We start from the raw sequence: 26484 nt of genomic DNA, 5'->3' as shown, positions 1-26484 counted from the left end.
AAATGATGTTGAAAAGTTAATTTTAAATACTGCAACTCAAGCAACCATTGATCGGTTTTTTTTTGCAAAATTTTTGTAAATTTAATCTTATGTAGGGTTTTACTTAATTAAAATAATTAAATTAGTTAAAATAAAGCATTAATGTTGTCGTTATTTCAGCTTTTAAAGTGTGTGCATTTAGAATAAATATATCGTAAAAATTTGATCTTTTTTTTTCAAATGTTGAATCGCCTCTTAATAAAATCAGCCGCTAAATAAAATCAAAAGAGCATAAAACGAAAGTGATTTTAATAAACGGCGGGCACTACCTAATTAAAAACAATAATTTAATATGAACATCTCGTGCCATACAGCGGCACACGTCATAGATTCGGCATATCTGGAGTGAAAAAAAAAAGAATGAAATATAAAAACATAGGGCAACAGGGTACCTGTTATATACACAGTTTGTTTTTACCAAAAATAAAGGGTGCACAGAAAATTCATTTTGATTTAAGGATCATGTTATTAACATGTTATGTTTGAAGGAGAGAATTTCAATTTTTTAAGTAATTTTAAGTTACAAAATTATCAGTTGATTTTGTTTTTGACTTTTTTATGATTAGTTAATGAAAAAAAAATTATTCAATACGCTTATTATTAATTTTAGGTAGTTATTTATGATTCGCATAGCTTATTGAACATCGACATATGATTTTCTGGAATAGCAATTATAGAAATAAAATAATAATTGGCTTACAGTATATTTTGAGACATTATGCAACTCCACCAATCTTGACAATTACAATCCTCTGAAAGAAAAAAAAATTACAAAATTTCCACAGCAAAATTAGAAAACTTGCAGTTTTTCATGACTTGAACACAATTTTAATGATAGTTTAATAAGGTTCATATATATTTGCCTGTATTAAGAATTTATATCAAAACAGAGAAAAAAAATTAAAATAAAATTTTTAAACTAATATAGTTCCTTATTTTATGTATAAAATATTCATATTAAAAACCTTTTTCATAATTTATATTAATTTTATAACGAGCTGTAAATATGGATTTGTTTTTCAAAATGTGTATTGTTCTGTTATAAGACATTAAGAAAGAGACAAAACTATTAATCAAAAGTTGAATTATTTATTAAGATAACACTGATTACAAGAAAATAAATGTGGCTCTGAAAAAGAAATAATTGACTGCATAAAAGTACTAAAATAACAAAACTATTGAGTGAATGTCTCATTTACTGGAATAAAAATGACAAACAATATTGCTAAACAATGAAATCTAAAAAAAAAAAAAAAAAAAAAAAAAAAAAAAAAAAAAAAAAAAAACTTCCAGTGGCATTTTAGAATTCTATGGAAAATTCAGGTCTTCCTTAAGTTGTCACCATAACCATGCAACGTAAAATTTAGAACACTATAATTTGGAACAATATTTAAATAAATTAGAATCAAATTAGTACAGTATAAAGATCTTAAACATAAATTTCAACGAAAGGTACCTTTATGAAAACAATATAGATTTATATACATGTGTGTGTATATATATATACACACACACATACCTTAATTTAATTCAGCACTTTACGAAAAGGATCGACTTGGGAAATTCATTTTGGGATTAAACTTGGTATACTAAGTACAAATCCAGTAGATTTTACAAAATAATATAAATTTCATGATAATTGTTGCATAATGTACTAAATTTTTACACATAGTGACTTTTATAGTCATTAAAATAGAAAAACTGCAATATTTTCCAGTTATGATTAAACATACTTGAAATGCTATGTATTATGTTTACTCTTAATTTCGAATCTTAATAGGCATTCAATTCATCAGATAGTTATAATTAATTGAAAAAGAGATTTCTGAATTTAAAAAAAACTTAACATTTTAGAATAAAAAGAAAGTTTTGAACTAATTTCTATAAATGAGGTTCACTTCATTGTGTAATAGTAATACTTATTTAAATCAAGCCTGTATAATCTGTACAAAAATTCTATTTCAATAGGGAATTTTTTAGGAAACTTACTCAATTTTAGGGGATTTTCTTTTAAGTACAAAAACTAGGAGAATTTTAATTGAACCAGGAGAAGCTGGCAAAATCCAATAGAGTTGGCTGCCATGTAAGATGTATATCTTAAGGGTATGAAAGAAATTACTAGCCAGTCAATCACAAGAAAAACACTTTTAAATATTTAACAAAACCACCTCTGTGTAACCTCAAGTTATGACCACTTTTGGGAGGTAAGTCTTAATTTTAGTCTTAGAGTTAAAAATTAAATTAGAAAAAAAAAATAATCATCTCAAACAAATCTCTCATTTTTTAAAGTAAGCCCATTTTTAAGACATAAAATTATACGCAAACTTAAACAAAAACATAATTGTTTAAAATAGGTATCATTCATAATTGGAAAATTTGTATTAACCCATAACTATATCACTAGAAGTCATCTTTATTGATGGCCAATTTTATTCATCGCTTTCATGATGTCTACACAAGTGGCATTTTCGCAACAAGAGAATGACAAAGAATAAAATTAAAATCGCTTGTGAAAAAAAATCATGTACATTCGATAACATTTTGAAGTTAATGGGAATAACCCTAAGAATTACCAACCATCTAAGAATTACCAAATCATTTTACTGTGAAACATAGAGCTCCCTAAAGGTTTCACTGTATAATACTTAAATCTTTACTATGTTAACAGGGCAGTGGCCTACTGATAGCGTAGAAGACACGTGTGGTCCAATTCATGCATAGGATAACTTTAGTTCCCTTTTCCTTATTTTTATATTCAAAAAAATTTTTTTTTTTTTACTAATAGCGTTAATTTAAATATATTTTTATTATACTTTTTATTCATTTAATATTACTCGACACTTTAATTACAGTATATTTTTTTCTTCATTCATTTTTAATAAAAATCTTTTCCGTTAATAAGTTATTTAGCATATTTTTTTAAAAAAAAATTTGTTGTTAATTTGCATTTAAAACTACATTTAACTATTCAATAAAATAATGATTAAAATCATCAACAATAAGAAATCATTGTTTTTAATAGTATTTATAAACACTGATTAAAATAATTAAAAAGGTTATTTCTTCGAAAATGTACCAGTCTCATCCTTTTGATGTTCATTTATTTAAATATTTTACACATGGGTAAAAAAAGATGAATGAAGCTTTTACAGAATATTGCATATTTTATCAAGCAAAATCAAAAAACTACATAATTTATATATATGATTTAGATGAAAAGACCTATTTTTAATAAAATTATAAAATATTATCTTATAATATATTTATTTTTTATTTTACTTTTTAATGATAAGTACAAATATTTGACAGATTATTGTTCATAAAAATAATAAAATAAATTAATAAAAATTTTACTTTTTAACTATGATAAGTACTTAGTAATTTTTTTTCCCATTTCTATTAAATTATTGAAAGATTTATTCATTACTGTAATTTGAATGACAAATAAGATTAAATAATTAAAAAATACAAGATAAAAAAAAATGCTTAAATCACAATAAACAAATCATTTTTAAAAAAAGTGGTCCACTGTGCATATTAAACCCTAAGACTCTCACATTTTTTTTAAAAAATCATTTGATTTAAATCAAGCTGATTTAAATCAACGAACCCTACTAATGCACTTTATTATTTTAAGGAGTAAACATCTAATAGCTTTACTAATCATCCCAAAGTGAATTTCCCAAGACATGCATTCCCTTTGTTATTGACACATCTGCCAACATGGATAGGAAAAAATCCAGTAGATTTTACGAATTTCATGATAATTGATGCGTAATGTACTAAATATTTTACACATAGGGATTTTTATCGTCATCAAAATAGAAAAACTGCAACATGTTCCAGTTATGAATGACATTAAACATACTTGAAATGCTATGTATTATGTTTACTCAAATATTAATTGGCATTTAATTCCTAAAAGATAATTAAAATATTTTTTTTAAAATTAATTTAAAAAGAAAGTTCTGAATAAAAATAAACTAAACATTTTACAACAAAAAAAGAAGGTTTTGAACTGAGTTCTATAAATGAGGTTCACTTTATTATGTATTAGTAATACTTATTTAAATCAAGCAATAACCTGTACAAAAATGCTATTTCAATTGTGATTCTTTTAAGAAACTTACTCAATTTTATGGAATTTTCGAAAATTTACCATAATGAAAATTTTAATTAAACCAGTAAAACAGGAGAAACTGGCAAAATCCAGTAGAGTTGGCAGCTATGCAATGATATGCCTTCATTTTTTAAATATAACTGACATTTAGGCTAGAGTGTGTAGTATGCTAATGCTTGTTGTGCAGCTATAAGATAAAGTTTAAAAATAAATTTATATAAATTTTTTAAATGTTGAAAAACAAAAAATAAAACCATTCAGCTTCAAATTTTTTTTAAACATCAATTTTCTTGAACAGGGCTGCCCCTCAAATCTGCAGAAAAAAAATTTCCAGTACACATTATACAAAATATATTAAGAGGAAACAACAATTACTGTGCTCTTGTGTGAGCTAGATTGGGCTTACTGTATTTATTCATTTGTTTTAATTGCTGGAAAAAAAGAAACAGCTGAACATAAACTTAAATATCCCGTAGATTAAGCTTTGAGTAGTCACCTTTTATTAAAAGACAAAAATAAGGAACAAAATTCCCTGTAGTTTCCCAGTTTAAAAAAAAAAAAAAAAAAAACTCAAATTCTCTGTAATTTTAGGTGGTTTTTTAATTCCCTGTATTTTCCAGGTTTTCCTTGTGAAGTGGCAACCCTGCTTGAACATAACTATTCTTTGCCCTTTAAATTACCCATTAATTTGTTTCCTAATGTGATGTGAATAACTTATGTACAAATGGTAAAAAGTTTAAAGTTTTCCAAAGCACATAAAACTCAGAATTTGAATTCCTTGTATTTCTTGGGAGGTTTTGCACTATCAAGTTGTTGTTTCTTGCGCTTGCTTTTCTGACGTGCAGCGTGCTCAGCCACCATGTCACTCAAGTCTTCTTTTTCCAACTGTGACTGTTGCTCTCTCATAGTCTGCTCATATCTCGCAGCCATAGCAGCGGTATCCATTTCCAATTCACTTGGATCTAAAGCAACTTCAATACCTTGAGGTGGAACAGACGCAGTACCAGATGCTTTCAGTTTACTACCCGGAATCGCAGCGGCTATGTCATAAATATGGGTGGATCCCATCATAGCCGCGCCAACACGCTCCGTCTTCTTCTCTGGTAATATGGTATAAAGAGTAGGCGTTTCACCACCCTCCAATTCAGCTTCTATTTTCCTCTTACGAAGTTCAATCATATCAGGTGTTTCCATTCCAGCTGGAATAGAGCTGAATCCGCTAGGCGTGATAAGCCCTTCAGCTGGAGTGACTAATCCAGTTTCGTCTTCAGCCTTATCTTCCTCGTCCTCTTCTTCCTCCTCCTCTTCGTCTTCTTCTTCTTCTGAAGACTCTGACTCGAGTTCGCCCCATAGAGTGTGATCAATTTCTTCCTCCTGAATGTGAGGCTGGTTGTCTAATATCTGTGTACCAAACACGTCACCGTAAAGAGGCCGGCCAGTCTCATCGACGGGAGGCTTACCCCAACCGCCTGCATGGTAACCGAAGGAGCAACTGTCTGGAATAGGTGCATTGAGTCCAGGAATTTTCAAGTTAGGGTAAGAAGGAGGCGGTCCATAACGCTGCATAGCAATTAACCAGGGTGGTGGGCATTTGTTCGCATTGGGCCCAGTGGGCATTCCTAAGGCAGTCCTCAAATCTTCACTTAAATCGCCAGGTTTTTTCTCTTTCAATCTAGTTTCAAACTCTTTTCCCTCGTAGTACAAGTCACCGTGAATAGTCATTTTGGGTTTTGTCTGCCATTTAAAAAAGGCATCATGAAGCTTTTGATAATCGATGTCAATTTTGCCTAATTTCGGTCGCACTCTTTCCCTCATCTTAGCTTTCATAGTTTTTTGATCTTCTTTTTCCTGCAGGGCTTGTCTCATCTCCATGATGCCAGTTCGCTTAATAAAGTCTGGTAATTCAAATGCAGGTTTTTCGATACCACGCTTTCCCTGTAAATATTTACGTTTGAAGCACCAATGGCGAGGAACTGGCACTGTATTACGAGATGCTTTTAAATGTAGCAAAAGAACAGGGTCCTTAGCTGTGACGTCATGCATCTCGACTAATTCTGGACGATTCACTTTTTGCTTAAGCTCAGCTACAGACATCCGGCTTAACTTTTTAAGTTTTCTCTTAGAAAGCTTTGGCTTTTCCTCTTCAAGCTTGTCATCATCTTTCTCATCATCATCATCTAAGTCCACTGGCTTCTTTCTTATAGCCATAGGATTAAACATTTCTTCTTTTAATGCATTTTTCCCAGCGTCTGTGACCATTTCTTCGTTTTCTTTTTCGCTTTCTGTTAGTTTGAACTTCTCAAATATTTTCATAAACTGATGATACAATGGATCAGAAGTATCTATTACCTCTTGAACATACTCTATATCAACATCAACACCAGAATCTCTCTGCGAATGCTTATCTTGAAATTTTAACATTGGATTTTCTTGACTTTTAACTTGTCTCTTCTTTTTCTTTTTCCTGCGTCGTTTGTTCTTAGAATCCTTCTGCTTTTGAGAAGCATCCTCCTCCTCCACATAATCCTCGTCGTCTACTGATACCAAATTTACCACAGGTGTTTTAGAAACTTGAGTTCTTTCATCGTTTGGAGATAGAACAGTGTCAGGATCGATTCCTAATTCTTGTGCTCTAACAGTTTTGAGAGCGAGCACTTTTTCTAAAGCTTGCGGCAATTTAATTTCAGCAGCATTTTCACTTGTGTCCATTGATTCTGAAATTTCAATGCCTTCTGTTTCAGATTGATTGTCAATGTTACTATGAATCTGATTTTCCAATGACGCCATCATGTTAATGGTAGGTAGAGGAGGTGGAAAAAGGGAAGACGGAACAGAAACATTTGGATGATGAGAATTAGGTGGCATGGATGTTCCAGGGGGTAAAAGAGGAGGAATGTTTGACATTAAAACAGTAGGAGGAGGTGGCAAAATATTCATAGATGGCAGAGAGAATGGCGGCATAGGTGGCATTTGCAAAGTCGACGTAAGATTAACAGTCATGTCATTGTTTGCTGACATCTGCTGTTGCTCAAATTCTTTCTTTCTCCATTCTTCTTCTTCTGCTTTACGTCTCTGCTCCTCTTCTGCTATGCGTTTTTGATTCATTACACGCAATTCTTCTTCTTCTTTTCTCCTTCGTTCTTCCATGAATCTTTTTCTCTCCTCTTCAGCTTTTCTTCTAGTTTCTTCTTCCGCTTTCAATCTAGCTTCTCTTATGGCAGCTTCTTTTGCCCTTTGCTTAGCCTCTTCTTCTGCTTTCAATCTAGCTTCTTCTTCAGCTTTTAGCCTTGCAGCTTCTTTTGCCCTTATTCGAGCATCTTCTTCAGATTTTAGCTTAGCTTCTTCAAGCTCCCTGAGTCTAGCTGCTTCCTGTGCTTGGCATTTAGCTTCTTCTTCAGCCTTTAACTTGGCCTGCATTTTTGCTTTTTGTCGAGCTCTCTCTTCCGCTTTTAGCCTAGCTTCCTCTTCAAGACGAGCCTCCTCTTCTGCTTTAAGGCGAGCATCCTCTGCAGCTCTTTGCCGAGCTTCCTCTGCAGCTCTCTGTCGATCTTCCTCCTCAGCTCTCAGGCGATCTTCCTCCTCAGCTCTCAGGCGATCTTCCTCCTCAGCTCTCAGGCGATCTTCCTCCTCAGCTCTCAGGCGAGCTTCCTCCTCAGCTCTCAGGCGAGCTTCCTCCTCAGCTCTCAGGCGAGCTTCCTCCTCAGCTCTCAGGCGAGCTTCCTCCTCAGCTCTAAGACGAGCTTCCTCCTCAGCTCTCAGGCGATCTTCCTCCTCAGCTCTGAGACGATCTTCCTCCTCAGCTCTGAGACGAGCTTCCTCCTCAGCTCTGAGACGAGCTTCCTCCTCAGCTCTGAGACGAGCTTCTTCCTCAGCTCTGAGACGAGCTTCTTCCTCAGCTCTCAGGCGATCTTCCTCCTCAGCTCTCTGACGAGCTTCCTCATCATCATCAGGCAAACTTTCACTACTTCCTGAAAGTAACAAGAAATTAGAAAACAGAGAAGAAACAAATATTACACATTAAAGATTCATTCAAATGAGGAAACGTTAAAAAAAGTTATATTGAATTATATTTGTTTTGCATAATATTGAATTTGGCATAATATTTGTCAAATATTGAATTAGATTTGTTTGGCAATTAGCAGGGAAAGACAAATGCCAAGGTCCAGGTCACTCAGTCGACTAGAAAAATTCCCCTAGCAACAAACTGTTTCAACACATTATTTCTCTACTCAGCTGAAGGATTTCTTAAGGAAAAAAAAAAATTGTTATCTTCTTCTTTGTAGGAGAATTTTATCGATTTATACAAAGTATTTTAAAGCTAAAACTTAAAGGCAGGGTTTAATGTATATAGCAAATTTAGTGTTTGCAGTAAAGGAAACAACATTAAATTACCTGCCATTGTTGAGTTTACTTCAAGTGTTTGTTTTATTAAATTATAAGATTTATTTCCCTTAAATTGTAATGAACTTGATTTACTCTAATACTTAACTAAACTACTTTACTGCAAAAAGACACAGATACGACCCAAATCATCCAAACATTATGAGAAGCTAGTTTTTTATTTTTTGGTAAATGCAATAAAGTAGCAATAATTTTAGAAGCTGGCTCCAAAGAATTTCCTCTGGATGCCAAAATTTTATAACTTAGCAATTAGTATTCAAGAAAAAATTTAAAAAATAAAATCAAAAAAATTTATCGAGCAATTTCATTATGTTTTTATTCATTTATGTTTATTCTTACATTGATATTTAAATAAACCTGTAAGTAACTTCTACCATTTCTTACTTATACTTTACAGCATTTTTTACTCCACATTTTTCACTTTATAAATGAAACCTTCGATAAGGTTCCGTGGTTGTGTTCTGTTGTTCGAAAAGGTTTTGAACAATACTGGTAAACAGGGCAGCTAGATAATGGGGCAGATGTCAAAAATAATGAAAGATCCAGGAAGAAAAGTGAAACGGATTTTATTCTAAATGGCGTAATTCGAAGCTTTTTCCGAAATTCGCGAATTTAAAAATTGATTTATAGGATGCGTGAATTTCTCGCGGTAATAATTTTGTAATGCGAGAAAAGAAAAAAATATGCGAGATTCTCGGGTTCTCGCGCTGTAGTGAAAACACTGCCAGTAGTCTACTCGAAAATCCAGTAGAGTTGGCAGCTATGTATTTATCTATTATTATTTATTCTAGAATGCTCGAAGTGACATTCTCAACTAGGGGTGCACAACCTGCAATACGCCAACTACTGTAGTGTGGCCCGTGAGACCTTCTAATCACAAAAAAAAAAAATAATAAATAAAAAAATTTTAATCGCACTTTTGAATTATCACATTTTGACTTGATCAATTTTAACAGATCCTATAATAAATGAATGTTTAACGAGCTTTCTTTAAGTCGATTTTATAAATGATTTTTTTAAACAGTTATTTCAGCTTTTCAATGTGTTTTCAAAAATTGTTTCGGTCCAGTTTTATTGAAAATCTTAGTTATTTTTCCTTTGTTTTTTTTCGGCAACGAATATTATTTGGTCGAATGTGGTCATAAATTGTGATTTGGACAAAAACCGAATATTCGGGAGAAAAAAATTGACCGAATACTGTATATTTGGGGATAAATAGCAACACTGAAACAAGAAAAATAATTTCTGGAAAAACGGATTCATTAATCAATGCAAACAAAATAAGGCCTATCAAGAACGCGTTTGAAAATCCTGTGCTACCATGAAAACTAAAGATTACATAAAAAAGCGAAACAGAGAAAATAAAAATCTATCTTAATTTCTTAAAGAAAAATTTAAAGCTGAAAGAAAATTTAAAGCTGAGTTACAAGAAAAATGAATTAAGTCAAATGCCCTTCTCGCTCCCGTGAAAATGACGGGGTGAGATTTCGTCCGCTATTTCTCGCTCCCGTGATATTGTTGGGCTGGAGTGTTCAATAGTAACGTGCCAATAAGAATAAAACTAACTCATTTCTTTTGCCCGGAAAACATTTTATTTCTCATTTTTCACACCTGAATGCAGTACCAGGATATTTTTAAGGTAATTGTAGATAGTTTATTTTAAACTAGTTGCAGCACTAATCAAATACGTAATACAAATACAAAAGCCAAAAAAATGGGCACTTTTATGACCGTTTTCTTGAAAATTAACCAATCGTTAAGGGGTTAAAAAGTGCCCCGTTACAATAAAGAAAAGTTTATTTAGTTTTTTTTTAAAGAAAAAAAAACGTTCTTAATTTTTTAGATGAAAATCTTATGCCGAAAATCTCAATTTAAACTTTTCCCATTGACATACTTTTAGAAGAAGAAAAATTGCTATAAAATAAAGTTTATTAGTAACGCTCATTAAAAAAAAAAATGCTGTAGCATAATAAAAATACCTATAAAAGGAAAAGTAAGTCAGAAGAAAAACGGAAAAAAAAATTGTTCCTGAAACAAAGCTTTAACACTAAAAATCACAGTTGGGTCATTCCACAGAATTTTAACAAATATATGCATTTTTTTTGTTGCAGCACCATTTTTGATTTTTTCATACGTATATGGAAACATAATTACCAAAGAAGTTAAAATCCATTTGCAGAAAAATTCTATCTTCTTAATTTTTTTAATTAGGGGGGCTTGAAAATGGCGACCTTGCTCATTTTTATAAAATTCAGGGGTGTCTTAAATCTTACATATTTTCTAAACTAATAGAGATAAACAAAAAATTCAAAAAGATATTTAATCTGTGTAGTTTTTTAAATTAAATCATGTAAAATTTGTGGTTTTATCTGTACTTTAAAAAAAATTGTGAGCACTGTTAAAAAAAAAATGAAACATTACTCAAAATGCCAGTTTTTGAAAATAAATATCTCATGAAGGGGAAGAGATAACAGTTTGGATTTTTTATATGTGTTATTGCTACATATAACATATTCCTGGAAAAAAAATCAGGCTGTTATTTCCTTTCACTTCTGAATTATAACAATCACAATTTTGAAAATTTTCAAAAATTTACATTTTTGACACCCTGTAACTCAAAAGGGGGAGGTGGTATTCACACTAAATTTGACAAGGTAGGACCTCTACATACAACATCTATAACCTGTAAATTTTATTCTGTTATTCCAATTGGTCTGTGAGATACAGAGATTTGAAATTGAAGAAAAGACAGTCAGCTATGAAGGACTTTGTTAGGTCTAATCTGCCATTGAACAACTATTGAAAAACAAAAAAAAATTTAATTTTTCTTTTTAAAGTTTACATTTTATTTATTTAATGCTTTAATTTTTTTTTTAAAAAAGCTCTGAAATTGTAGCACTCAGTTCTGGCTTAATGTTGTGCACTCGTCCTGTTGGTGTTGATAAATCCAAAGGAGATAAAATCATCAGAATATTTTTTTGTTCAACCCATACACTATCATTCTTTGAAATCTTAAAGCTAGTACCTGATCCAGAAGGATGGAAAAAAATGAATTTTGAAATCTTTTTCAACATTAGATACATCTTTTACTATTCCAAATATCTCTGTTGTATTTTCTTTTGTGATTTTTGTGTCAGTATAGTGTTCAAAAAATGAGATTTCTCGAACTCTTAAAGTATGAACACTTATTGGGATATAACTGTGGTAACCTCGTGTATTTAATATTCTAATGCAGGAGGCAAACCTGTTGGCAAAAAAATTGTCCTGCCTGTTGAACCTTTAATTGTGATACAAAAATATACTGAATTCCAGGAATATTTTCTTCACAAAATTTGAACACATCTTTTGGAGTTATGATTTGATTCTCAGTCAGTTATTCCTTGTAGACTGGCTTTTGAGACAAGTCTTTTTGTGGTGTCTCCAATGCCATCACAAGGCCCTTTGCCATGTGAAGTGGTAAAGAAATGCCACTCGGCATTCAATCCAAAATCATGTTGATGGTGACTGAGATTCACAAAGTTTTTTCGATTTTTGTATAGCCCTGATGCACCATCAGAAAAATACACAACTTTTTCTACATATGGAGCAGAGGCTTTCAATACTTTCTGTTAAAGATAACAATTTACAACGATCTGTCCACTGTTCATAATTTATAGCATGAATAATTTCATTGTCAGTTTCCATTATTTCGCATATGTACTGGCGCAAAAGTGATAGTCCATGACATTGTGGACAACCATGCAGCATGCAAGTTTCATTTTCAACATTGCAAGCAACTTTTGACAGCAAATCCTTATATGTTATTGAAAGTTTAGCAGCACTAATCATTAATTTTACATTTTGATGCTTCATGCATACATGAGCTTCATGTACCATGAGCTCCAGCCAATATGCACCATTTAGGGCGCAATTCAGCAAATTTAGAAAAGGAAATTTTGATACCTGGGAAAGTTTCATAAAATTTAATATGTAACTTCTTTAAGTTACAGAGTATAAGTCTTTTCTGTTCATGTTTCTTTTCTCCATTTGAATTTCTTATTGTTACATAATCTTTCATGCCTGGACACATTCTTGAGACTTCATCAGAATTATATAACTGGTAAACTTCTCCAAGATCAGCATCACTTAATGTCTTACCACTTCCAGGTTTCCTATTTTCGAGATCAGGCAAAATACCATAATTTGAAACAAGTTTCCGAGTTTGGCAAATTAAATATTGACTGACACCAAATTCACCCGAGGTGCGTTCGACAGACCATGCTGTAGGTACCAGACTTAAAATCTTTACCTTTTCAGATACACATGTTACCTTTTGAATTTTTTTCTTTAAGTTTTTCCATCAAATCAAAATGAAAATTTTCTTCATTGTTGCTATCTGTATCTGAATTAATGGCATTGATATCAAAACTAGTTTCAAGTTTTATTTTTACATTATGCTGAATGTTAAGTAATTTTTTCTTTGCAGCACCTGGTCTTTTCTCTTTTCTTAATTTCTGAATTTTCAAAGGTGAGACACCAATGACTTCACAGACCTTGTTTAAGTCACTCATTGCTGAAGATGAAGGTTTATATTATTCTGGATCCTCATCATCATCCAAATTTTCACATGCAAAGAGCTCATTATTCAATGATTGGATTTTCGTATAGCATGCAGAACATAAAGATTTTCCGGGGGTAAATGGCAATTTTCCCAAAAAATTCTTAGATAATTCAACAGTAATTTCACAAAGAGATTTTTTAATATATTTCGTATGTACTGACATAGGATCACAGCAAGTTTGACCAAAAAGATGGTGATATTTGTGCAAATACTTTTTTTCATGGTAAGTGCAAATAGTATGGAATTTTCCAGGAATTCTTAAGCTAAGAATTTCCTTATCAGTTAGGCTTAAGTCATTAATAGTTTTGATTTCTGCAATTGAACTATAAGAACTGTTTTCACAGCTTTCCTTAGTAATTTCACCAATAGAGCATTTCATGTTTTCATTCTATAAAAACTAACAAACAAAAAATGCTATAAAATTATTCCCTTCAAAAGTTACTATTTCAACAATATACCACAAAGTAGAAGTAGAAATAACCAGTCAGGGTTGGGTTTTTGACATGACAAGGGTATAATACTGGTTTAAACTGTCAAAAACTGAAGTTTGCCAAGAAAATATATAAACTTCAAAACTACCAACAGTTGCCATGCATTATATTGAAATTTAATTATACTATAGGTAATCAGCAGGTTTTAAAATATTTTTTAATTAAAATTAAGGTAAAATAACAGATTTAAAATCTCAGAAATTTATATTCAAATGCATGTGCAGAAAAATTTTGCACAAAAATTGTTTAAATATTTTGAAAGAAAAAATTTTTTTTTTTGATATTTAAGAAAATTAAAAGTTTATTACTATGCATTTTTGACATATAAGGAACATATAACTAATATTTATAAGGAACTTACAAGTTATGTTGTATAAATACAAACTTGATACAAATGTATAAAAAAATTTTTTTTAATGTTAAACCGAATATCTTTATTATCCAGTATGTTAATTTGAATTTAAAAGTAGTTATATTAATGAATAATGATAAATATAATTCATATTGTTTATTATATTTATTTATAATTATTACACTTATCATTTTAAAATAATTTTTATCTCTTAATTTTTTTTTTCTCCACTTGTATTAAGAATACAAATAATGTATATCTTGAAAGCAAGAAGTAATTATTCAACAGCTGAATATTTAGATATTCAACAAAACTATATAGTATTCAGCAAAATGAAATTCACAACTATTTGGATAAACTAAATTTTCAGCATAGTAAATGAATAGGCTGAATATACTGTAAATCGACACTAACTACTCTGTGTATTTAACAGAAAGCACTTAAATTTGTATTGTCTTATGTTAACTATGAATTAAAAAAAATTGAAGATTTAAAATTCAGAATTACTGATTTTTCTGAAAAACTAACAACCAATCACTAAAGTAAAACTAAACAGAAGAACATTACAGTTACTGATCCATGAAATATTTAAAAAAATTATTATGGAAATTTTTTAATTCTCCTAATTAAATACATAATTTTAAAAATTAGAACATGCATCACACTACATAATCCAAATGAAAATGATGGAAGTAGAAATTTAATTCAAAATTAAATATCTATCTTTAATTCAAAATTAATAAAAGGTCTTTCTTTAAAAGATGTCAAATGTACAAAACTGCTAATGTTTATCTTTAAAAATGTCTAATTTTTAGTATAATCTATACTATACACTAAATTTGGTTATAAATAAATTTCTTAATAATATCACTGCAGATTTTCAATAACACATGAAAATGAATACATAATATTACAAAAGATGTGAGCTTTCAAAAGTACAAGATTTTGGTTACTATTCAAAATATAAGTGTTTCTTCAAAATTTAAAATTTATTTTTTCTAGAACATATTTAGAAACACTATCCTTTATAAAAAATATATCAATTTTATGTATTAATTAAATTTCACATATAAATATAGGTTTTTGACATTTCTGACAGTGAGGTTTTTGACGTGACAGTTTAAACCATGGTTTAAACCGTCAAAAACTGTCACGTGTCAAAAACCTGCCAACCCTGTAACCAGTTGACTTGCTTATGCTCTAATATAAGTTGTAACACAAACCTAAAGTAAGGGAAAGTGCAACTTGTCTGTTATTGGCTATTTAATAAAATGAAACTTAAACCAAAAGCTGATAGGCTGTTCAGACAGAGAACTAAAACCCAAACTTCTACCTGATTGGTTGTAACACAATTGAAACCAAAACAAAATACTATGTTGCAATAACTTGATAAACAGTATTTATTGTTTATTGAAAGAAAGTAGGGATTGGTTGGGGGAAGGGAGAATATACTAGCTGGGGTATTCTCCCCCACTTCTGCTGCCATAATTCTTTTTTTAAATTGCAGATGGGGTTTTCTCTTTGGGGGGGGGGGGGTATTAAAAAATAAAAAGGAAGCATTAAAATAAAAATAAAGCTGTTTCTTTTGTTTTTTAATACTTGTCTTGGGGTATATTAGGCCTAACAAAGTCCTTCACAGCTGATTGTCATTTCTTCAATTTCAAGACCCTGTATCTCATAGATTGATTGGAATAACATAATAAAACTTGGTTATAGATGTTGTATGTAGAGGTCCTCCCTTGTCAAATTTAATGTGAATACCACCTCCCCCTTTTGAGTTACAGGGTGTCAAAAATGTAAATTTTTGAAAATTTTCAAAATTGTGATTGTTATAATTCAGAAGGGAAAGGAAATAACAGCCTGATTTTTTTTCCAGGAATATGTTATATGTAGCAATAACACATATAAAAAATCCAAACTGTTATCTCTTCATTAGATATTTATTTTGAAAAACTGGCATTTTGAGTAATGTTTCGTTTTTTTTTTTTTTACAGTGCTCACAATTTTTTTAAAGTACAAATAAAACCACAAATTTTACATGATTTAATTTAAAAAACTACACAGATTTAATATCTTTTTGAATTTTTCGTTTATCTCTATTAGTTTAGAAAATATGTAATATTTAAGACACCCCTGAATTTCATAAAAACGAGCAAGGTCGCCATTTTCAAGCCCCCCTAATTAAAAAAAATTAAGAAGATAGAATTTTTCTGCAAATGGATTTTAACTTCTTTGGTACATATGCTTCCACATACAAAGTATGAAAAAATCAAAAATGGTCTGGCAACTCATGCTTGTTGAAATTCTGTGGAATGACCCAGTTTTTCTAAGTTGCTGGTTATTTTAACAGTATAGGGAAAAGTGATTTTAAATTAATAGCATGAGATGTTCTGTTAAAATGCTGCTTTATAATAAAAACAGCAAAAATGAAAAAAAAAAATCCTTCTAAATTCTTAGATTTAAAAGAATCAAAAAATAATTTCATTGTCTTGTGTGATTATGTACATACATATATATACAGTCAGGGTTGGCAAAAAACTAAAAACCCGGTTTTTCGGTTTAAACCAGGTTGATGTTTTAATAATTCACATTTTTATATCTCTGTGTTTAAATTGTTTTCTTACTTTCGTATATTAACTCATGTGATTGTTTAAAAGTGAAGCTTTTTTACATCCAAATACACCACACTAAAATGTCATATTTTAAGATTTTTTTCAATAAATTTCCCACATCTTTTCTTTCATTAAAATAATGGAGAAATGAAAGGTAAAAAAATTTCCCTTGAATCACTCACCAATCACTTGGTTTTATTTTTCGAATAAGAATCAACCATATCTCTCTGACTACCTACATTGCAGCTTCATAATATTTTTTCAAATATGATATTTTAAATGTATTTTTAATTTTGAAAAAAGTTCATGATGTTGATAATCCTATACTGAAATTTCTTAAATAAAATTTTATAAAACGAACTGGAGTTCTACAGAAGAAGACAAAACATCCTAGAAAGGTTGTGGTATTTTTTAGTTATATTTGTTATCTTATGCTGCCTATTCAAATATGTATTGACCATATAGCAATTATTACTATTAATTTTCTATTATCAAAATTTCCAAAGCTAGGATAATTGTCATCAGATAGACCCATGATGACGTTACATTTTTTACATCCTTTCCTTTTATTATTTCATCAAAATATAATCAGATTAAATCTGTTCTTCTACGACCAGAGTTGGAATTTTTTGTTTTTAAATATTAACATTAATCAATTCTACATCTACACAAAACAAAAGTAGGTATGCTGCTGAAATGAGTTGAGTTGTTTGGTTGAAAGTTGAAGTTATTTACAACATCAAACAATTTGAAAAATATAATTATAAATAAATAAATAAAAATGCAATTTTAAATTATTCTTAGGGAAAAAACCAAATGGTTCTTTTGAGGAAAAAACCATTAGGTTTTAACCATGGTTTAAACCATGCCAATCCTGTATACAGTACAGCGCCAAGTATCCAAACTGCTCGGGACCGAACGTGTTTCGGATAATGAAAAGTTCGGATAATTGGAAAGTTGTTTAAAATCTAGTTTAAATGATTATTATTATACTTCCCTTCACCCTTTTTCCAGGCTTAAGACTGGCAGTACTATCTAAAATAGCTCTGGTGTGTTTAAAATTTTTTTTAAAAAATATTTTTTTATATATACAGTCAGACCTCGATATAAGGTCACCCTAAGGGACCTCATAAGCGGGATGACCTTTTAACCGATTCATTAGTAGTTCGTAACTAAGCATGCAAATAGTACACATTATGATTTTTTAAAAATGGTAATACAAACGAAAACGATCGGCCATAAATGAAATATTTAAGTCAATAAATTTTAACAGAATTAGTAAAGAATTAAAGAAAGTTAGATTTAAAAAAAAAATTATTAATTTAAAATAAAGCAGTTTACAAATTGTACATACATACATACGTACATACATGCATTACATCTTACCTTATTTAAAATAATCATTTATGCAGGTCTGTCTCGTTTTTGGTTTCATTTTTCAAGCAATGTTTTCTAGATTTCGTAACTTCTTAAAGGGTTCCTCAGCTCCCTCATGGTTTATAAAAAAATTTCTTAGGGCATTCGTTGCATTGAAGGATTCCGCTTGTGTTACAGCTACAGTCTCAGGATCACTGGCATTGTCCTCACTGTCCACAACTAGTGAAACAATTACAGAAATTATTGCTTCAGAAGTGGTGGCAATTTCCTCATCAATCAAACCATATTTAGCCTCCCCTTCAATGGCATGGCCACGATTTTTCAGGTCTTCCATCAGAACAGATGGAGGAATATCGTCTTCTTCTTCGGTTTCGTCATCCACGATATTCAGAGAACTCACAAAACCAAGATGATGAAAACAATGGGAGCTGGGGAGTGGAAACTCTCCCCGGTTCCAGTTGTGTTCGTTGGCTGCAACATTTTTGTAGAACTCGAGAGGGGTCATTGCCCTGTAAGGAAGTTAAATAGGCTTTTGTTAGAAAAGAGCTTCCCTCGCCTCAGATAAAAATGACCTTATAAGCGATAACGATTTTTAAGACTTGACCATATATCCGATAATCTGTAACAAAGAATTCCTATTCAGTGAGGGACTTTGGAAAAGTGACCTTATATCGAGGTCTCACTGTATTCTTTACTTTTTTTTTTCATTTTGATTTTTTTAATCATATTTCAGCTATTTATAATTTTTTTGTAAATTACTGATTTTACCACATTCTTCTTTATTTTCCACTGCAAAAGAAATCCAGCAAAGACTTTTGTTTCAAAGAAGATGTTCTTTTTTGAGCAGCCATATCCCTTATTCTTTTCAAATAAATCAACTGAACTGGATCAACATCATTTTGACGTTCTAGCCAATTCATTGCAATATCTAATGAATTGCATGCTTCTATATGAGAAGGTCCACTATCTTGAACTTGATCACATACTTCCTCCTTTTCGTCAGTGGAGTTCCGATTTTCATTCAAAATTTCAGCAACAATTTCATCATCATTTAAAATTTGAAATTATTTCAGTGTCTCAACACCAGTCTTTCTTACCAGTCTACTGATTCAGAAACTTCAGTTTCGTTTGTTTTTCTGTTAAGAATTTTATTCCAAGATTTTCTAAGCGTCAATGTTTTCAATAAATACCAGGCATCAGCTATCATCATGCAGCATTCTTTTAAATCAAGAGCTTTCATTGAGTCTCGAAAATCCCCCTCATTTTCTTCTTTCGATAATAAAATCTTCCTTATAAGTTGCTTTCCATAAAGTCGCTTTAAGGTTTCAATGACACTTTGATCCATCGACTGAATCAAAGGTGCCACATTGGGCGGCAGGTAAACAACACGAAAAATTGCATTCTTCCGATCTAAGAGATCAGGATTTGGATGCGACGGAGCATTGACCAAGTAACACTTTTCCTGTAACAGACCCCTGTACAGGAGTAACACTTTTCCTGTTTTTCCCAAATTTTTTAGATGTTTATTCACAATTGGAATGAAAGTCTTATCGTGCCACTCAATAAAAATTTTGGTGTTCATCCACACTTTGTTTTGAGAAGCATAAATGACAGGCAGTGTTTTAACATTTTTGAAGGCTCTTGGATTTTTTGATTTTCTAATCATCATTAAAGGCATTTGATGGTTTCCAGTTGCATATGTTAATTGCGACTCTTTCTTTCTTTATCTTGTCCCCTGAAACATGTTTTTCATCCCCAGGAGCCAAAGTTTTTCGTGGTAGAGATTTCCAAATCAGTCCACTTTCCAATAAATTCTCCTTCAGTTTCAATAATGCTTTCTAATTCTTTTACTACCTTTTCCAAGTTTCTCATGAAAAAATAAAGCCCTTTTGCATAATAGATGGCCAGATATTGGTTGGCCTAATGATCGTTTTTGCAGGAAACACAAATAAGGTGCTTTGTCCAATTCATCGTTGCTTGACTTCTTCATGCATTTTCTATCCAAATGTCCATTGCTTTTGTTAATTACTGAAAATTAATACCTAACTGATTATTAACTTTTTTCAATTCCGATACTGTCAATTTTCCCACGCTACATTTTGACGTTAATTTACGCCCACTTTCTCAATTTTTCAATCTTTTTAAAATTTGCGTTTTATCACATATGGAAAGAACGATTCTCTTACGTTTGAATGACATCTCTCTATATTCTTATGAAAAGCACTTTACTCAGGTAACTCTTATTTTCAACTGAATGTAATCCTCACAACAGAAAACCTGTTGTCCAAAAGTGGATTTTGTAAGTGACGTCATAAAAGCATGGTCATTTTCTAGTTTACATGATGAAACTGTTTTCTGTTAATTTCCTTGAAAAGTAAACAGCTGTGAGAAATCCACCATAAGTGACAACTACCCACTCCCCAATTGTAGAACTTAAGCATTTATCTATTCATAAACTCCTTCTGCATTCCAACCATTGTAGACTGTTATCTTACTGTCCATTGTAGAATATTGCATATACAACCATTGTAGACTGTGACCGCATTCTTGGAAGATAATTTTTAGTTGAAGAGGGCTAAAGGGGTAAGTAAGTTCAACTGTATAACAATACATGCGCGTATCGCTACTATAAGAAAACTGCTAAAAAAAGGATGTAAATTAAATATGGATTATTTATTCTTCTAAATTTAGAAAAATTGTCGATAAAAAAAAGGAATTCGGACATAGTTTGGATAATCGGCGCTCTACAGTATATAGACTGTATGTGTATATATATATATATTTAAAAAAAGCAGATCAATTCCCCAAAATTTGTTTTGTCCTATAGAAGATAAATTTGCAAGCCAAATACAAAAACATGGATTTTAAAATTTAAGAAATTTGTGTAAAAACTATATCTTAAAATAAGCAATACTATAAAGTAGTTAAAATACGATTTTACATTATTCTTTATCATATATATACAAATTTAAAAGCAAAAAACTTAGAAAAATACACTTCTAAAAAATATTTAGCCGAATATTTGGCCGATCATTCAACCAACTGAATTTTTGACAAAAGAGCCAAATACTCTTCACATTCCTAATGAATTATATTACAGTCTTGTTTTTATTTTAGGCTTTTGTTTAAAACTCATAAATTTTCTTCAATTAACATATTTAATTTGAATAAATATTACTTAATTTTGTACTAAAGTTTGTCTACTTTCATTACAGCATTGCAGTTTGTTTGTTTTTTCTTAGTAAAATATTTTTAAAATGAATTTTTGTATTATGTGATATAAAGAAACATTTCTTTTCTCTAATGTTTGATAAATCTATTGTTGATATGATGAAAATGGAAATTTTTTTTTTAAAGTATTAGTTCTTTATTTTCGAATGAATTTCAATAATTGAACGCCTAATTTTCTACAAATATATTATTCTACAAATACTAAATTTATTAATAAAAAAATTAGAACACGAATGTTTAAATAAATATTACTACATTTGCCGTTAACATGTCTAAATACACGTGCGGCCCTTCGTTAGTCAACCTGCTGTGCAAGTGGCCCTTCACTCAAACAGGTTGTGAATCCCTAAATTAAACTAACGACTTTCTTTTTCAACTTTGAATGAGATGTTATTTATCTTGTTCACATGATGTTTCTTAAACCAACATTTAGGGTTGATATAGATTTTATAATTTTCTGGTAGAAATATTGTAATTTGAAAAATAAAAAGCAATTTTCTATACCATTGTGACTACACCAGCGAGACAAATCAAGGGGAAAGAAGTATACTTCCTTTTAAGAAATAATGATATGGGGACTGTTTATTACAGTCTAAAATAAATTAAGTGGTTACAAATAGTGTCACTAATTTAAGCTCCCTGACAATCATAAAAAATAACAACATACAGGGCCGGCAAAAGGGGTGTGCACAGAGCACCAGGTAATGCAAACCCCAAACGAGGCCCAGATTTAATGTTCTGTAAATTTCTTTCTTTCTTTTTTAAAGAATTGTTTGCTTAAAAAAATACATACAGATTATTTTACATTCTTAGGTTAATTTTTTTTTACGGTTAAAGTTCTCTAAGTAAAAGTATTACTAAAGACGGAAGTGAGTGCAGCAGAAAAACCACTTGTTTGACATTGAATAGAATGAGTCTTTCTCGGGGATTTTCTAAAGAGATTTATGGCTCAGGGTGCTACCTAATAAAATAGTTATCTTAGAAAATGAGCTCAAATTTTGTATCCATTGAACCTGGGTGTCAAATGTACTCTTAATATAATGTGAATTCGCCTATACAAATCTGAATATTTATGTAGAAAATACTCCTTATTGTCTCAAAATAGAATTTAAACTTAAGTTTTTTGTCAATTCATGGTGGATTTTATTAATTTTTTTTAAAGAAATTGGGACTATCCATAAACAAGACCAAAAGGTTCATTTTTTAAGATAATTATCAAGATCTTAGTGAATTTTTAGATAACAGGGGTCTGTCCAGACATTTCATAAAAGGTCCTGTTTTTGAAAAATTGTGAAAAAACTATTCATTATTTGTGAATATAAAATAAGCATTAAGCCACATTCTTTCAACCAGGGTTTTGCTTTTGTGAATTTGTGCAAATAGGATCCTGTTATTGCAAAAATTGCTAAGAACCTTTTCAAGTTTTTAAATTGTTAATATATACAAGATTCTGCTCAACAATTGCTGCTACTAAATTAGAGATGCAACATACAAATATTTGGCATTTAGCCTATACTGCTCAATGCAGAATATTCATTTTCGACAAATAATGGAAATCACTCATTAATATTTTCAATTGACATATTTTAAATAACACAACTTACTACTAGTTATGCATCACTTTTAATGCATTATGCATTAAGTAAACTTAAAGAATTCTTAAATTTATAGTATTTTATTTAAAAAAAATTGTCAGAAATTTTTATTTCAATAATATTTTATTAAATAATTTTATGAATAAATACAAATTGATCAATTATTTATTTACAAAAAAATATTATGATTTAATATTGATAAGAATGTGCACACAATGTTTATAAAAGTATAAATATTTTCCCAGAATACTACATTTGGAACTTAGGGAAACTTAGTTTGTCTGGAACCGTCTTTCTCCCCCTCCCTGGGAAGTGTTTATTCAATTAACAAAACAATAATGAAGATAAACAAATTTGTGAAGGGTCTGATTAAAAGATAAATTATTTTGTGAAGGGTCCATTTTTATGAAAAGATATTTTGTGCAGGGTCCGTTAACGGACCTAAATTTCTTCTACACAGACCCCTGGATAATGTCAAAAAACATATATAAATATTTACAATATTTGTCATACTTTTTTTCTTTGAAATATATTTAAAATAATTATTAAAAGAATTTTCTGGGAAACTAAAGTATGACTTTTTTCCCTCTAAAAATATTTGCTAATAAGCAGGCTTGACAACTTCTTTATTCATCTTATTTGTCTTATTATTGTTGTATTTAGCACGGCATGTAAATTTTTATCTAGAGTTTTGGATATAAATCAGGGGTCTGTCCAGGCCAAATTTACCATCATTTAGCGGTACCTTCACAAATTTAACTTTGGGAAAAATGGTAGTTTCACAAAGTACTTTTTCTTAAAATTTCATTTTTGTATCCTGTAAGAAACGATAAATCTATATTTTTTCGTTGATTTTTCAATTTTCAGAAATTATGTCCAAATTTTAACAAAATAGGTACCTGTCAGAAAAACTTAGACCCCTGTCAATATTAATCTGAGTAGAGAAGATATCTAATCTTTCCCAAAAGTTGATTGATAGGAATAATCATGTAATATCTTAATACTAACGTCTGTCCATTCTTTTAATAATATGTTTTATACGACATTTTTAATTTATTTTTAAAATATATTTAATAAACAATTGTTGCTTCATCATGAAAGCTGTTATCATGAACAAGTTTAGATACAGCGAGAGAATAAAGAATGAGGAAAGAAAAGAAACCATTAAATTTATCAGTGAATACATCGGTGAATCAATACAAGTCAGCAAAAAATAACAGTGAACTTGTTTACGGACAAATCACTGAAAGATATTTCAGTGTCAGATGAATGAAAGATTTAATGAGAGAATAAAGTAAGAAAGAAAAAAAAAGAAAGGGTACCAATGAATTTATTAGTGAATGCGAAGGTGAACAAGTCAGCAATAAATAAAAGTGAATTTGTTTTTGGTTGAATCATTGAAAGACATTTTATTGAGTAGTGGGATGAATGAAGGAAAAATATTTATGTTGCTTTACAGCAGTCATCAAATTTTTCATTTTTAACAAAATGACAATTAAATACAAATAACAATGTCTTTTGAAACTGCAACAACTGGTTTGAAAGAATGTATAAAATTTTTAACTGCTTAAGCATAATAATAATAAAAAGATTTATATGTTTATTCTTATATATTTGTGTTGTAAAAGATTATGCTCATTAAAAATATCACCTATAATAAAAATTAATTCAAGAATACTTGAAGCATAACTATCATTTTAATTAAACTAACGGTTTTCTTTATTAACCTTATTGCATTAATCATATCTTGTTCATTCATTCATTTGTTACCTTGTTTAAAATATCAACAAATAGGATTGATATAGATTTTATGATCCTCAGATGGAAATATTGTAATTTAAAATAAAATAAAAAACATTTTTCTACAGCATAATGATTACACCAAGGATAACAAAACAAAACAAAAAATATAAAAGTGAGTAAAGAGCTGATAGCACATTATATTCCAGCAAATTAATCAAACATGCTCTTTAGTTTTTGATGTCTGAACGGGTTTGTCTCTTCTAAAGTCTTTAACTTAAGATTCAATAAATTGAACTTTAGAATGGTCAGATCATTATTATTTAAAATAAAAATTGGGAAGATTTCTGTATCCTCTCCATACTAACTGCCAAGTCTTGGCAACTTCAGGGCAGCGGCCTGCGAGAAACTAAGCAAAACATCACAGAAAGGGACCAACTTGAAGGGTTATAACTCATTTTCACATTTTCCAGTTTAAAATTAATTTGGCGCTTTGGCGATCGTAGTTGGCGCGGCAGATCACGATTCGGAAATATCTCTGAAAAGATTTAACTATTTTCCTAATAAGTGCTCGATTTTTTTTTCTTTTCTTAAAGGTTATATTTTGACAAAACGTTGCACGGATTTTTTTAAGTCAATCGAGTCCTCATCGAGTTGACGGAATTAAGAGATTTCTTAAGTAAGCTGTGTTTTAAACACAAACTAATCAGTAAAGCAAAACATTTCTCCTTTTTAAAAGTACCAATACCAACCAATAGAACCAAAGAACTAATGAATAATTCTTCAGTGGACAAGGTGCCTTAACATCGATGATTGAAGTTTCATTACAAGTTATAAGTTAATTAGTATACGTTATAACACAAACTAATAATTCAAAACGGTAAAAATGTAACTTTTATTTAACTTACTACTGTTGTTTTCTTCATCTAAAAGTGCCGTTCGCAATCGCTTCACTAGCTCAGCTTTAAGACCAGCAGTTGGTAATCCACGCTGGGATAAATGTTCCCGCAAATCTACTACTTTCAATTTATTTAATGAATCTGGGTCTAACTCTGACATTGTAACAGAATATTTGTGTTTAATGTTAGTAATTAAGCAATATTATACAAACAAACATGCCGCAATAAGTTGTTTGGGCAATGGGATACGTATGGTCGAAGAGTGTGATGAGATCTTTTCTTTAGCTTATAGCTTTCTATTTTCATTAACGTAGTGAGGCTTTCAGTAACGTATTGAGGCTTGATAGATAGCATAAAGATGAGGCCTTGTGGCTTTCAAGAATTTGCAGAGGGATTGGACGTCCTAAATTTCCGGGTTAAATTACTGTTTACGTTGTATTTTAAAACCTTTGGCATCATTGTGTTTTGAGATTCTTGCAAACAATGTATTTGATTACGTATTACTTGTATTTACAATGCTAACAATACTTGTGTTTACAATGCTAAAAGTGTTAAGACTAACGTAAGATGATGCACAGCTTGCAACAAGAACAAACAGTAATAAACTTATGGAAAGAGGCCAAATCGAGACTGCCAAAAAAGCGAGTTATTCAAAATCTAGCACCCATGTCACCTTTTTTAACAACATATCTCTAAATAACTAAAGCAAATTTTCACTTCAAACTCACCAGAATTACATAATAACACTAATATCTTAGGAAATACGGCAGATTTGAGCTCAGAAATTATCTAATTTATTTCTTTTATAGAAAACAAAATTGTCCGTTTGAAAATATCGCCTCGCAGAAGTACATGTAGTAGGCAGCTGCAAACTTTCTAACCGGAACTGGTACTGGCATGCAGCTCGAGATTGTTATTGTTTACATTTCTACTGAAAACACCATTCATTATGCATCTAAAGTAATCAGTCTCGCAGTGGACTGATCGTGGAGACAAGGTCCCCAGCAGATCACCGTAGTAAATCATC

The 26484-nt window shown here is 30.5% G+C and overlaps 1 protein-coding gene across 1 annotated transcript; it reads right to left on the bottom strand.

Moving 5' to 3' along the window:
• Nucleotides 1–1106: 1106 nt before the first annotated feature.
• Nucleotides 1107–26051, bottom strand: LOC107451817 (uncharacterized). The gene is made up of 2 exons (XM_087167265.1): nucleotides 25467–26051; nucleotides 1107–8127 (listed from the first exon to the last, which is right to left on the bottom strand). The coding sequence occupies exons 1-2, from the start codon at nucleotides 25615–25617 to the stop codon at nucleotides 4922–4924; spliced, it is 3357 nt and encodes a 1118-aa protein (XP_087023391.1). The 5' UTR covers nucleotides 25618–26051; the 3' UTR covers nucleotides 1107–4921.
• Between the last annotated feature and the right edge of the window lie 433 nt (nucleotides 26052–26484).

This window comes from Parasteatoda tepidariorum, chromosome 7 (assembly GCF_982258835.1).
Source record: "Parasteatoda tepidariorum strain Cologne lab strain chromosome 7, Ptep-v5.0, whole genome shotgun sequence".
NCBI classification, from domain to species: Eukaryota; Metazoa; Arthropoda; class Arachnida; order Araneae; family Theridiidae; genus Parasteatoda; species Parasteatoda tepidariorum.
Note: the sequence above shows the minus strand (reverse complement) of the source record. Positions and strands in the feature narration are given on the sequence as shown.

Coding starts and splice junctions, on each gene's coding strand:
- LOC107451817 (XM_087167265.1), bottom strand. CDS start 25,617: ATGTCAGAGTTAGACCCAGATTCATTAAATAAATTGAAAGTAGTAGAT. Junction 8,128..25,466: donor AGATGAAGAAAACAACAGTA/GTAAGTTAAATA, acceptor TGTTACTTTCAG/GAAGTAGTGAAAGTTTGCCT.